The sequence below is a fragment of the Cydia amplana genome, chromosome 1, assembly GCF_948474715.1.
Source record: "Cydia amplana chromosome 1, ilCydAmpl1.1, whole genome shotgun sequence".
Taxonomy (NCBI): Eukaryota; Metazoa; Arthropoda; class Insecta; order Lepidoptera; family Tortricidae; genus Cydia; species Cydia amplana.
In genome coordinates this window covers 823,442-838,893 of record NC_086069.1, presented here as the reverse complement: position 1 = coordinate 838,893, position 15,452 = coordinate 823,442, and the positions used below count along the sequence as shown (strand labels likewise).

Here is a 15,452-nt window from a genome sequence, read left to right as displayed (position 1 = left end):
ATACACGGAGGGAAGATGTGTGACAGCATTCCCACACCGTTAAAAAATACCTAGTTTTCAAGATGTAGGTATCTAATGTCCACGATCCAAGAATCTCATATAAATTATGATATGAAAATCAATGAACGCCACTTACCGCCGTACAGTACTCCTGCATGGGATGCGTGAGCTTGTGGTTCTTGGCCTTGCGCCCGCTGAAGAAGCACTTCTGGCACATGTCGAAGTTAAAGCATTTCAAGCAACGATATCTGAAAACGAACAAATTTATATGTAGAAGAAGACTATTCTCAAATTTTATTACTTATGCTCTAAATTCGTTGATCAAGTCATGACAAAGGTACGTGGCTTGATTTCGATGAAGTTTCGATGAATCTGGAAAAGACAGGATTTCTGCTCATCACTTTGAATTGTAAATACAGTTTTGTAGGGATCTATTTTAGATCAATGGTTCCTTTAGTACGTAGAAACCCTCTAAGCTAACTTTGTACCAACTTGACATTAATGACATAACCACACTTTGTCATTGTTAGCTTGGTCCGACTCTACAGACTCGGCAAGTCTCGACAAGTATCAACGAACATAAGCGTGTATGTCGGGTTTCGCACACTCCTGCAAAAGGTCGCAAGGGTCTGCAAAGGTCGGGCGAAGCAGACTTCGCCAGACCATTTGAATGTCAGAACATTCAGGGTGTACAGTCAGCTGCAGAGAAAAGGTACCACGCTTGCATATAAACTTCTATGCAGGGGGGTACCTTTTCTCTGCAGCTGACTGTAGTACCTACTTTTAACACTGATTTAAACTTTCACGATTTTTACACATTATTAAATTATACAACGGGACTTAATCGCGTATCGAAGTTTTAAGATTTACCTCCGACGTTTCGAGGACGGCGTTGTCCCCGCGGTCTCGGAGAAGACTGGCTTAAGTTGACATCAGCATCGTCTAACCGCGCGAGTTTTTCGAACTACCCGCACTCGGTCTTAATAATGTACCTACTTTTGCCCACAAAGTCACTACAGTCAGCTGCAGAGAAAAGGTGTGTGTACGTGTAGCAATGCCTAAATGTCTCCCTTGCTCCTCTTTTACCATATCCTCAGGAACAGCATAGCCAAAAATCTCACCTGAAGCCCTGGATAGGGTACTCCTTGCAGATGTTGCACTTGGCCTGATGCTTGGCGTTCTCTGCGGCCGCCAGCCGATGCAGCACCGGCAGCCACACCATGGACTGCGGCTCTTTCTGCAGCCACTGCAGGAAGTGGAACGCCTCGATGAACTGCAGCTGCCCGTCGGCGTCTCGCTCTAGGGTCTTCTCTTTGACGTCCTCTTTTTCTTTGTCTTTTTCTGATGCTGGAATAAAACAGGTAAATGTTAAGTCCTGCCTGAGCAACATCATCATCATCATTGGCCTTAAAGTCTATTACAGACTGTTGAAACAGTGTCAGTTAGGGCGACAACGTTTTTCGTGGCTAAGCCAATACGGGAGCGGCAAACATGACCACAGGCCTGGCAGGTGTAATGTACCTGTGGCGAACAGGTGTTGCTCTGATGGCGCTTGTGTCTGAGCGACATACACAATGCATATTGACTCAACATGGGGAGTCCAAACCCTCCTGTATTAATGATAGGCTGTGCCATAGAGAAAAAAATACATAGAGTGCTCACTCCATACATCAGTTTTAGTACCAAAAAGACTATTAGCATCGAGTAGCGGCACTATCAGTACTGCTACTTGACAATAGATGTAGCACCGACCGGAAAGTCTTATGCTGTTGAGATAAGACTTTCCTGTCGGTGCTACATCTATTGTCAAGTAGCAGTACTGATAGTTCCGCTACTCGATGCTAGATGTAGACACTGAAATTAATAGTCTGAACTGATGTATGGAGTGAGCACTCTTGTCTTACTATATTTCTCTATGGCTGTGCCCATCCGAGGGACATATACTAATAGGCTGCTCAATAATTGTCATGTCTAGAAAAATTCCAATTCCCTGAATATAACAAAATGATGGTTTCGTTATTAATGTAGGTTCTTACTTACCTCCCTTCCTATCTAGGGTGCCGCCTTTGTTTCCTTCCTTAGCCGCTGCCGAGGCCTGTTCGAAGCAGCTTCGTACGGAAGGCTCGATGTTTGAGCCTCCGAAGGCAGCCACTTCTCCCAGTTGCCTTGGTACCTGAAGAAAACAAATTTATATTGATTTAAAGTCGTTACTTCATCTTCAAACTTGCTAAAATCTCGACCAAGAGCGTAATGCCAAGTTCGGAAAATCAGAAACAGGATAAAAAATGTACCTACTCACGAAAAAGTCCCCTTTTAGTTTTAAAAAAAATGAACACAATAGGTATCGTTCTTGAAGAATATTGAAATTATTCCAATGGGAAATTAGAAATTGATATCTACTGATATCTTTTTATGAACAAATTATCAACTACGAGGGTTAAAATGAACATATTACACGTATAGTATTGATCTAGTAATTAAGGTGAAGATTTTGTAAAAGAAATCCCTGCGGTTCTTGTAGTAATTCAATTACTGTATTTAAATGTTTTACCTGTATGCAGTCGTGCAGTAGTAATCCAAGCTTTCTCTGGTCTGCTCTGCATGATGGGTCAGCTATCAACCGGAAGAGATACCTGTAAGAAGAGAAGCAAATAATTTAAGGTCGTTGCTGAAGATGATAAGTGACAGGGATGGAAGATGTCAACGCATAAATTAAACGGTAACTCACCTATATTTCTCCTCAAGATGGCCCTTGCAGAGCAACACGAGGCCAACTTTGAAGCTCAGCACTCTGATTTGTCCGGTCCGCTGGCTGTCGTACACGTTGAGCAACCAGTTGATGGAAAGGTCTAGGCAGAGGGGCACGTTTACTAGACTGGGGTTTTCGGCGGCTATCACCTGAAAGAGATAATTAAATAAATATAAATGTTACTTATAGGATATTCTAACACAGATTGACCGAGTCCCACAGGAAGCTAAAGAAGTGCGAGTACAGTGAGGATGAGTATAGGAAAACATAAAAATTTATTCGGCAATCCCGAAAATCCCAACTCGCCAATCCATAATCTACGCCATCGTAACAAACTAGTCCAAGCAATCCCCGCCAATCTGGAAATGTTTAACTAAGGCCCCTACTCAATGTCAATTAAAATATGTAACCAAATACCTCCGAATATATAGTGAACATAACGAACTACCCAACCTTCGTAAATAAACTATAATCTTACCTAATAATGGAATGTACAATTGTCCATATACTTACTCTACAAGAGTTCATGGACAGTTAGCTCAAGCTCTAGTTTAAGACGGTGCTTAATTGTTTTAATTTTTATGCGTATTATTGGAAATACATATTATGTTATACTCGTGTTATGTAATTTTATGTTATATATTATGCTATTTTTATATTATGTTTGTGTGCAACTTAGTTAATACTTAGATTAATTATGGTTTTAAAATGTTGCCACGCCCTAGTAGGGTCCATGTATGTACTAACTAACATCTAACAACATACATCTCTCATCTAACATCTAACAACATTATATCTCATCTTCATCTAACATCTTGTAATTATGATTATGATTAGGAAAGACCAACATACCTCGTACAGAGATGTGAGCACAGTGATCATGTCTGGTATATCGATGAGGCGGTCGTTTTGCGCGCGCAGCCCGTGAGAGTCAAAAGCTTCTAGTGCAGCTGGCAGTTGTAACATGTGCACTGAAATTAATAACATTTTAGTAACTGATTTTGGATGCCCATAATTGATGTGCAAAAATTATCGTTAATGATTTTTGACTTTCTTCATAAATGGTCATCCAAAAATATAGTTTGGTCAGTAGAAAAATCGGATGGTCATCAGGGGTACGTAAGGTTAAGTTAGGTGATCAGGGGCTCTCAATTCAAAGCATTTGAGTCCCTCCCTACCCAAAGCTACCCTCATTGGGTTCAAGACTCTTCCAGATCTCTGAACCCCTCTCAAAACTCAGCAAAATCTTAGATTCGCCTCTGTGGCGATCACTCCACCTGCTCCTTGAACTCGACATCTACAGACGATACAAAACAGCTTGAAAGTCCGAATGTGAAAGAACTTACTGCACAATGCCTTCTGCACGGTCCTCAGCTTGAGCGCGGTCCGGTACGCGGAGAACCGGACCTCGTTCAGGTCCGCGAGGGAGTTCATCAGGTCGATCATCTTCGGGTGGTCCCAGTGGGTCGTCTCCAGTTCGTGGCTGTGGAAAGGTAAACATTTAAGAACCTGTTTCGTATATGGTAAGAGGAGTATGTATCAAGGAAGTGTTAGCAGAGTCTTAAAGATTCGATCGGTGCTCTTATTAAAGTTATTAATTTAATACACAAGGTTTGTTTTTGTATTAAAGCCTGAAGATTAATTCAAAGTACTCACAATAGTAAGGTCCACTAAGGCCACTTGCACCAAGGATGGTGCAAGTGGCTTAACCCCGGGTTAGTAGGAACTAACCCGGGGGTAAGCGGTTAAGCCAGTGGTAAATTGTACTGGCTGGTGGTGGGTGGCCAGGGGGCGCCATAAGCCTTCAGTATGAAGTGCATATACTTGGAAAAATCGACCTATGCCGCTGTGGCCCGGTGGCCGAGTGGCAACAGGCACCTCCCGCGATAGCAGAGGACGCTGTTTCGATTCCAGCCTGGGGCACTGGAGGCTTGGGTCACTTTTTCTTAGTAAGTATATGACATTTATTTATTTCAATGTACTGGTAAACATGGTAACTCCAGGTTCAACAGGTTAACCCCGGGTTAGTGGAATGGTGCAACTGGCGCTAAGTAGAAATTGCTAACATTATAACATGCGTTGTGTAAAGTGGCAAATGGTCTGATATGGCTTCTAAAATTGAGACCATGCGTGGTATAAAGTGTTATCAAACTGTAACCAGTTTGATAACCTAACTTAACGGTACACTTGTATTTAGTGTCCGCATTTCCAGCAACAGACATCAGAATGGACCTCTTCATTTTGTTGTATACGAGGAAGTTAGGCTGTGGCTTATATAATGTTAGGCCACAAAGTAAACTGTTGTACCTACTTGGTGTTTCTCGCTGTGAATTCACTTAAATGCCTACAATGGAAGACTACAGCTGAACAAGAATCCAGCATTATGCAAATTTAGAATCTGTTTAGGTATATAACTAATATAACATTTACATTCTGGGTCTGGATTTTCCTTCTGTGGTTTTAGTGAATGTCTCGCTTTCTTCTTGCTTCTGGATAAGAGAGGGAACATAATACTTACTTTATGTAATAAGGTACGTTGTTGGGAGTAACGGCGCGCTCCCAGGGCTGCTCCACCGAGCCGGCGAGGAAGCCCTGCGCCGCGCCCGCTCCTCCATCTCTTGCCACACCGGCTAGCTGTCTCGCTCGCTCTTCGCCGCCGGCGCATAGAGCGCCGACCCTGGAAAGAGAAAACACAAACTTTTAGCATATCATTTTAAAGAGAGATTTCAATTTGAACAGTTTCTTTTGTAAAAACTTGGTGTACACTTTCTAAGTAGGTAGGACCCGAAAGCTAAGCTAAGGTATCCAAATTCTTATTTACCTGGTATTTAAATCGTCGAGCCTAGCGACCAGCTGCTCCGGTATCTGGATCTTGTCTCTTGCGAGCGCCTGCAACTGCCCTTGCAGCTCGTCCGCCAGCCTCCGCAGCGGGGGGAGCTGCGCGCGCGCACGCGACACCGCGTCGAGTTGCGCGCGTGCGTCGCGCGCGTCGCCGGGCCCGCGCCATGACGAGCGCGCGGTCTCGGCGGCCTGCACGCGCCCGGTTAGCTCGTCGAGGGATGATGTGAAGGTGCGGACGCGCTGGAATTAAACAATAAGGGTTAAGTGGACAGTAAATAGAGACGGACCAAGGTACTGTACCAAGGCCATGTACATGGCTTTTGCAACGAAAATGCAAAGTGTGGTAATGTCATTATTTAATAAGCTTAGAATACATTTAAAAGTGGAAAAATTACTGTCTTGGGTGAGACTTGAACTCACGGCCTCTGCGATACTCCAGCTAAGATCGATTTATTCAGCTGGATCTAAGCTTAATAAATAGCATCGTTCGAAGTCGTTTTCGCTTGTTAAAAATTTCAATTGTCATTATTTATGTCAGAATTCTATGAAATGTAGGTAAATAAGTACTAAGGGTTTCGTGTTTATCAAGTTTGAATACATAACAATAAAGACGTTGGTATAATTTGGCGTACAGTCCAGGAATTTGATTTCTGTACCTTGTATTAGTTATTGTCACTGTGACAAGGTACGTAATGGCTTACCAAATTCTTCGACTGTATATACCTACGTTAAAAATACAGAAATAACTGCTTTAAGATACTAAATTCCTAAGATCCAGACTACATGAAATTAGCCCATAAAAGACGTCCCACTGGCATTCCTAAGGCCAAGTTCAGCAACTCGTTTAGTGACCTTGCACCGGCCTTCGCGGCTCGCGTTACTGACATGCGTATGCGGCGATGCGCTTGCGACAGTTGGATAGACATGTGCCATTCTTTCTTTCATTTTAGCATTTATCCTAGTGTTGGCAGGAATTAGAGTATTTTGAGTCTATAGAAGAACTCTACTCGTGTTCACGAGACTACGCTAAAAAACCGAGTCTTTCACGCGTCCCGTGGCGAATTATTTATTGAGTTTCTTTTAAAGCGCAAATAAAAAGGACTCGAGCCTCCGAATAAAGACTTCGGTTTATACTGGGAACTGGGGAGAACAAAATTCTCAGTTGTTACCACTGGTAACAAGTTGATGGTAACTAGTGGGAGAGGTTATGGATGAGTTACGTACGAGTCTCTAATTTTTTTTTTCTGTCTTAAAATAAAGAATAGGTATTTTTTTATACTAGGTACATCATTAGGTACCTATTACATGTTTTTCAATCACAAAATTGCAAGAAAAAAATATTACAACCTTGTTGGTACCGAAACAGCAAACAGCGACAATAACAGACATCTGTGGTGTTGTTATTAGATACGAAACTACCTATTCGCGGGCTTTAGCATGTGTAACATGTGTCACAGTCTTGAATAATGTAATAACTGTTGGGAAAACCTGTAGATATCGGAGGCTACGGAAGACCAGGCGGCCTAGCCAAGGTGACAATCGCTATCGCTTCGCCATCGAATCGCTTTGTGTCTCTCTATCACTCTTCCATATTAGTGTGACAGTGACAGTTGCGTTCGCTACGGAGCGTTAGCGATTGGTTGTCTATGGGGCCATAGTTATTAGCATTATGCTTAGTTGGGTCATAGTTGGGTCCATTTCGTGATGCACATTAAGGGTCTCCCCAAACTTATCGACGCGGAATCGGCAATGCCAATAGAAATGAAACTTTATGTCCACGCAATAAGAGCGAAAAAGACGCCGACGCGTCGGCCGTCGACGGCCGAACGGAGCCGAACCGAACCTTACCTGTTTATGCTGTTTACTATCGGCTTTCGCCGAATCCGCGTCGATAAGTATGGGGAGACCCTTAAGGATCTGTTCATTTCTTGCTGTTGTTGTTTGTACGTTGCATATTCTACATGTTTTGTGATCGTGACGAATAAATGTATTTTATCTTTTATCTTATACACTCTCAATTTCACGACACCGGCTTATCATAAAGTAATAGACGTTTTCACGAAACAATTTTCCGCAGCGCGCTTCAGTATCGGATCCTCGGTAACCGTCTCTAGGGTGTGACAGGCTGAGAGTGGATTTACGAATATTGAGTTATAGCAACATTTCTTTATAGCGCGGAGAATTGAAATTATGTAAAAGTGTATCTATGATCGCTGTCGTCTAAAAAGGAAGTATAATATAAAAACGCCTAGTCTTACTAAATATAATATGGCATATAGTCGAGAAATTGGGACCGATTGCGCCGTGGCGAGGTAGCCTAGGCCTAGGGGTTCATGGCGTCAGGCCGGAAAGCTATAGACGCCGGTTTGAATCCGGCCTTCGTCACTTTTTCTTTCATATATGGCTGCTATTTTAGTGAAAAAAAAAAGAACTTGTCGTTAAAATTGGTAAAATAAACCACTTTCAGCATCTATAGCTTGATATTTTTCATTAACCCTTAATTAGTTTGTTACAGGCTTTCTCTTCTACTAGTATTTTCCAGTTGGTCGAAATCTACCCTTCGGGCATTTATATATGGGTTAAGTTATTTATTAATGTGGCTGGCTATTGATATATGACTAGGTAAACGCAGTTTGAAGGTTGAAATCATATTCCGAATTACGATATCAATTCCCTGCAATCGGATCTTAAGTGAAACGTGACAAATCTCATAAAACTTTACTTCCTACTTTTAGAATTTGGCTAAAATCACATCAGTGACATCACGTTTTCATATATCTAACACTCATAAAAAATAAACGTCATAGAAGGGATTATCCTCAGAGTAACACGGATAATGCGCTTTACCAACATGGCACCAGCTTTTCAGTAGGTATATGATGATGTTGGTTTCATATAACAAACCTATAATGATATAATCCAATCATATAGGTCCTATACCATCAAAGCTTGTATACACTGTTTTAATTTCATTTATTTTGTTGTAAAGTCATTACATACGCCTAAGGCTCCTGACATTTGATATCATAATAATTACTTACAGTGCATCTACTAGTATTACTAGGAAACCTAACCCCGTAGGTAATGAATTTCAGAAATCGCATCGTGTTTGTCTATACGCTCGAAAACTGAGGGTCTACCGCGAACACCGAAGTTCGCAAAATGCAGGCATCTTTCTCTATCACTCTTATTAACGCCTAAATTGAGAAAGATGCCCGCAATTTACTGACTTCGGTAATCGCGGTAGGCCCTCTGCTCCTTTGTACTTCAAAACTGACAGACGGATTGAGTTTCACTACGCTGCGCTGTATTGCACACAGCGCACAAATTACCTTTTGTGATGTTGCGTTTCGTGACGTTGGCGTGTGTACGGTCCCTAAAATATTGTATTTTTTATTTGTGTTCATTCGTTTTCGGTTTAAAAATTTGTTTCATTTCCCAGAGAGTACTAAGGCAGTACAGCTGTTCTTTAAGTTATTTCTACTAGTAGGTACTTTATACAAAGTCAACACAGTAATAAACCTAACCCTAACAAACAATCGGACAGTGTTAACAGCCCTTTATCAATTACATCAGCTATTAACTGATCAATGAACGATTATTATCAAGACGATCTAATGGAGTAATTGTGTAGGGGTTAGCTCGGTTAAGTATAAATTAGGTTATTTTTAACCATTTACCAGGCTGACAGTTCAAAAATGACAATCGAATGTCAGTCTTACCGATCGAAACTAGAACACATGTTTGAAGTGCCGTATGTGGGAAATATAATATCCCTAACCTAGTATAAAGTTGAGATTTATTTTGGAAACAGTGGGGTTATATTTCAAAGATGAGTGATAATCCTTGACAAAAATCTAAGTTGAAGTTCCATTTACTAGTTAATTTAAGCAAATTCTTGTTAATAATTAATAATTTTTTCTACTCCCGTACTTTTATTTGTCATTTAAAAGGCCGTGCACACACCTTAAAACCATACCTTATAGTTGTCAAGACAAGGCTTTAGTCTATTCCCCAAAAAAGAATTTGTGCATACACGCAGTATCTTTTTGGCGATTTTACGATACTTCGTGTAATGACCACTTAAAAAATATTGAATGAAATACAGTGTTGCCAACCTTATTTTAAATGTCATCTCTGACAAATAAGTGAACCAGAGACATGTTTTTTTTTTAATTTCATTCACTCATTCATTCCTTTCCCGCCCGTAAGTACCCTCCATTTTTGCTACTTCTTGAATTAAACATATTTGTTAAATTTACAACTTTATTTCAAAGTAAGTGCTTGGTCGTAGAAAAAGTATTGTATGCAACGTTGTTTAACTGAGTCAAAAAATACTCGTGGCGTCTTTATTAACAATTTTCGGCTTCGCCTCAAATTGTTACTCACGCCACTCGCCTTTTTTGACCTCTCTTAAACAACGGTTGCATAAAATACTATAGCAAAACTTCAATAGGATATAATATAACACAGGTACCTATTTCATGATCATTACTTGATATCTGATTAAAAGAAAAAAAAATGTCTGACAAAGACTACTACTACTACTTAGAAAGAACTGTTCAATAAAATTTTATAGCCTGTAATCATTGGAAATGGCACTTTAAGATGGTCTTATGTAGGTACAGTAAACAGGGCGGGGGAGTCAGTTATCACTGCAGCTTACTGTACGTCTTGAAATATAATCTTGACTCTTTAAAATCTCAATCTTACTAAGTTCCCGAAAGCATAATCTAAAATATTCTCATACACATCTTTCCCTAACCTTATCTCGGTTGTGTCTCCCACAGCGGTCACTATAAAACCCGCAAAAGAACTATAAACCGTAAAGACAAACAAAAGAAAGTCACGAACGGTGATATCCGGCAACTTATCAAACTAGCCATAGACGAGTAATGATATGTGGATGAGGACCGCAGATCGGACCGAAGATATCCGGGTAAGGCCGACATTTTGACAGGGTCTAACTTTTTGGAGATGGCCAAATTGTGATGAGACCTTGAAGTAAGTAAAGAGTATGTAAGACAAGCTAAGACTTGACGAGTAAGGTTAGGTTACCATAGAAATTCGCGTTATTTTAATGAAAGATTGATTAATTTATTGTTTAAAAATTAAAATCCTTATAACAGTACCAAAATAAAAGTTTGTGATGGTACTGCTGGTCTGCGTTTCTAGTTTTCTACAGAAAAGTAGCTTACTTGTAGGTTCTTTCCTATAAATTAAATTATTTTATAGTTGTCATAAGTCGTAATTCATAAATACAAAAATACGGAGAAATACACTGAAAATTGAAAACAAACAAGTTTTTGCGCTTTCAATTAACATAAATTCATTAAAAGAAGGTGGATTTATTATTTAATATCAAATCGCTTTAATGTTTTAAAGAGTAGCCGAGGCCTAGCCAAGATAACAAACGAAAATAAAAATTGTATCGCGATGACAGATGTTATAAAAAATCACAATATTTCTATAACTATTTAAGTTTCGTTTGGCGTTTCCTATTAACGATTGTCATATTGGCTAAGCTCCCTGATTTTACCGGTTAGTAGACACACTTTATTGCATCCAGACTTGTGACAGTTTATATTTATTATTATGAACACGAGCGAACACAACACGACGTGTATGAAGCAAGTTATTATACTAGCCCATAGCGGAGGATATTTGACCGCAGATCGGATACCCGGTTAGGGTCGCCGCCATCTTGACCGGATATTTTAGGTCGCTTGGCGAATGACAGTTTATTTTGCGACTGCAACCGGGTTTTTCGTGGAAGCTACGAATATGAGAACGTTTTTTATCTAGTTTCAATTTCTTACAGTTGCGTTTTAGGCGTAAAATATTCTACTTTTTAGGTCCAAATATACCAAAAAATGTAAAATAAAGCGATGAGACATGACGAACTTTTGAAAAAAGGTAGACTTAGATTATATCGTCATCACCCAGCTATAAATCTTGGCATCTTGAGCCAAACGCTGCAGTAATGACTTTAATAGAAAAACAAGCCAATAACCGATGACTTTTCTAACAATCATTGGGTATTACAATCACCATAATAATACCTAAAGTTATGTATTTTATTTTATACCCGGATACCCGGTTAACCGGCACTACTCGCCCGGATCGGGCGATAACCGCCCGCATCATGCTATGGAATGTCCGCTCTTGTTATAATATAATATGACACAGTTCCTTTGAATGGTGAAGTTTTGTTAGTTATCCTTTAACTACATGATACAAGTCTATATCTACTATAATATATGTGAGCTAATAATTACTATAAAATGAAGATTTAAAACTGACGAATACGGGACCAATCTGTAAGTAAGTGGGTTCCTACCTAACACGAAAAAATATTTTTCGAAAACGGTTTCTCAACAAATGACCAGATATTGCCCTAAGTTGGGAGCACTGGATCTCTAAGAAGACGGCTTTTGCTTTTTAAAAAATCTATGCAAAATTCCTCAATTCTAATCTTACAATATCTATCTCCCAATAACACCTAAATCACCCAATTGACACACCATTAGACCCCGCAATTGATCACCACTGTCAATACGCTTAACAGCCCTAACCATAACTAAACCTTGTTCCTAAAGACACAAGGTCTATAATAAGTCGGAATCGTGTCGCAACCGTGTCGTGCCGATGTCGTGATCTGATAACGCAACGGCCACGTGCGTCGTGACGAAATGGTCGGGATTGGGTTTAATCATGGCTTGGAACTGTAGGAAACAGAGGTAGGGGAAATAATAGCAACAACACCACAAAGTGATAGTTGTAGGCTAAAAACTTTTTAAACGACTTTACAAAAGGTTTATTAGCAAAACAAACGAAGGTTACCGCACACGTTGCATTTCCGGGTTCGTTATCACTTATCGGAGGTCATTGCCCCGGCCGTGAAGGAGCCTGTTGGATAAAACGCAACGTATACTTACAGGTACCTATTAATTGTAAAACATTACAAATTCCAAATGAAACGATATTAAATACTTATCTATCATTCGAAATCATCACTCGTCAATGCAACTAACTAACATGAGGAAACAACTCAAAATTTGCATTAAATTACTTTGCCACTATTGTGGATATAATGCAACTTTCTCAGTTTTCGATGAATAAAGAGAGCCTTTACGAGCTAGTATGGTGAACTTCTATTAAAAATGACACTAGTGTCATTCTATGGAACTTACTACTTTTTGCTATGTAATGGAACTTGCTAACTATGTAAACAAAAGTGATTAGTAAATTGACATTCAGAGACAATTTTAATATGGCGGTTTGTTTACATAGTTAGCAAGTTCCATAGAATGACACTTTAGACACAATAACACAGTGCTTAGAACCAACCGAAAATGTATTTCTAACCCTGCTCGCTTACAAAGGAACATTGTTAACGTGTAACTGCAGATAGGTATAATACTGTATTGGTCTAGTCTAGTCTAACTAACTTATCAACTAGCTTCCCTGTAAACAGCTAACAGCCATAAGGATCAAATAAGGCTATCGGGAAGTAATTATCGTTACAAGCCGCCATAACATTGTGTTTATAACCTAGGATGTAAACTGAGTATACTGAGTACACCCAAGACTGATGATTGGGTCGGTGTTTCATTCAAATTCATTACATATGTATAAAGTGTTTGTAAAAGTGTGATAAAAAATATTTGCTGTTTTAAGTTGAGTTAAAGTTTTTTGATGCTATAAGGTTTTTCCAAAAAATATGCGAAAATATTGTTCTTATTTTCATGATAAAGGGCTATAAGCACCATGAACCAGTTTCGATATACACCGTTTCGATAGTTCACAAGGTCAAATTATAAAAAAAAGTTTTTAACTTTTTACTAATAGGTACTTAAACTAAAATATATATTACTAATGACATTTAATCGTATTATGTAAACAAAGTCCCGTGTTTCTCTAACTATGCTAATTCTAACTGAAAACATCAGAATATTAAAAGAACAGGCTATCAAATACGATAAATTTAAACTATCGCCAAATTGGACTTCATGAAACAAACTTTAATGGGCAGTGCATTCCTCAAATAAAAACTAGAAAAACCAACACAGCAGGATATGCAGGTTTCCTTGCGGTATTTTTTTTTCGCCTGCTTAGCATACAACTGTACATAGCGAACGCAAAAACTCGTCCTACACTAGACTGGATACCACCCATATATGCAGTAACCAGGTGTACTTATGTAAATGTATGACATGGTATCTCAGAGATTGGGAAGAGTATAATCTCTTTACTTACTCGTAATAATATTACAAACTAGCGACCCGCCCCGGCTTCGCACGGGTTAACAAATCATACATAAACCTTTCTCTTGAATCACTCTATTCATAAAAAAAAACCGCATCAAAATCCGCTGCGTAGCTTTAAAGATCTAAGCATACCAGACAGACAGACAGACAGACAGACAGACAGACAGACAGACAGCGGGAAGCGACTTTGTTTTATACTTTGTAGTGATGCGAAAGTAACTTTATCTGTTATAACTCTTCACCGTTAAACCGCTAAACCGATTTATATTATAATATCTGGGAGACAGAGATTTGCTCGGAACATATATAAATACTAAAAATGCGCGTTTTCCCAGAAATAAGACCTAGGCTAGATCGATTTTTCGCCCGCGAAAACCCAGAAAAAAAATAATAGCCAATAGCAATACCTATAGCAAATTTCATCGAAATCATTAGAGCCGTTTCCGAGATCCCCGAAATATATAAATATAGGTACAAGAATTGCTCACTAATGGCTTTAAGTATTCCGTATGAAGATGGAGAACTCCCTTTTGTTTTCCAGGATCCCATCATCAGATCCTAACACGATGAAACAAAAAATTATTTTCGAAAACGGTCTAGTATTGGACCAAGGTAACTCTGCATAGCATTCTGTTTAAGGCCGGTGTGATAAGTGATAACAGATGCGCTGCGTTTGTGATTTTTTGCAATCATGTCGTTTACGAATTAGATGTGTTTTAAGTATTGTAGGTATAGGTACTGTATATTTAATTATTTAAGTACTGCGGAATGGAGTATCGAGACAAAAAAATCTGGTTTAACGATGCTTTTAGATCAAAATTGTGTACTTTATTGTGATTTATCTCTTATAATTAAATAAAAAAATTAAAAGTACTAAGTCATTAGTACAAAGTTAGCTGACAGACTTTAACAGACTTTGAAAAAAAACAGAAATTAATGTAAATAAATTATAAATTGATTGATTTTGGTTTTATTTTACTAAGGTGTTGGATTGTGCATAGCATACCTAGTGCATGTTTGTATATTACAAAAGGCTCAAGTGGTTTAATAATAGCGGGTCTCGGTCTGACTCACTAATTGGCCCGCGGCCAGTTTCTGCGCAAACGCATACGGGAGCAAGGAACAAGCAGAGAATTTATCACAACATTAAATTCTTATGGCAGCTAGGTAAAAACATCCTTGTGTTACATCTGCTCAGCTGCAGTAGGAATACTCCTGAAACTGAGATGGCGAATCTAGGAAGTTCCCGATTCCATGGCTAATTTTTATAGAAACCTAGTACCGGGAGCCTACCCTACGACACGCAGTCTATAGGACTTTAGTCGCTTGACAAATATGCGCGGACCACCCGTGACTCAGGAACAAAAATATTGGTGCTCATCAGCATCACACAAATAATAATATGCCGTTACCGGGATTTGAATCCAGGACCATCGCCTTCATGCGTAGGATCAGTACCGACGAGGCCAGACGGGACGTCGTCTTTGGGTATTAAAAATGTCTGAAACTTTCAACAACGACTGGTTCAACTTTAAGTGGTCATCTCCGCACCTCTCCATACCTCGTGACCGATATGTTCGGATCGCGTGGGA

The 15,452-nt window shown here is 39.4% G+C and overlaps 1 protein-coding gene across 1 annotated transcript in view; it reads right to left on the bottom strand.

Moving 5' to 3' along the window:
- LOC134652110 (dystrophin-like) overlaps nucleotides 1–15,452 on the bottom strand; it is a 115,808-nt gene that overhangs the window by 6,506 nt on the left and 93,850 nt on the right. Inside the window, exons 5-13 of the mRNA XM_063507310.1 lie at nucleotides 5,571–5,830; nucleotides 5,268–5,426; nucleotides 4,096–4,232; nucleotides 3,602–3,720; nucleotides 2,729–2,898; nucleotides 2,552–2,633; nucleotides 2,041–2,173; nucleotides 1,122–1,347; nucleotides 137–248 (exon numbers count right to left, since the gene is read on the bottom strand). Coding sequence (XP_063363380.1) covers nucleotides 137–248; nucleotides 1,122–1,347; nucleotides 2,041–2,173; nucleotides 2,552–2,633; nucleotides 2,729–2,898; nucleotides 3,602–3,720; nucleotides 4,096–4,232; nucleotides 5,268–5,426; nucleotides 5,571–5,830 — 1,398 coding nt within the window. The remainder of the gene's footprint in view (nucleotides 1–136; nucleotides 249–1,121; nucleotides 1,348–2,040; nucleotides 2,174–2,551; nucleotides 2,634–2,728; nucleotides 2,899–3,601; nucleotides 3,721–4,095; nucleotides 4,233–5,267; nucleotides 5,427–5,570; nucleotides 5,831–15,452) is intronic.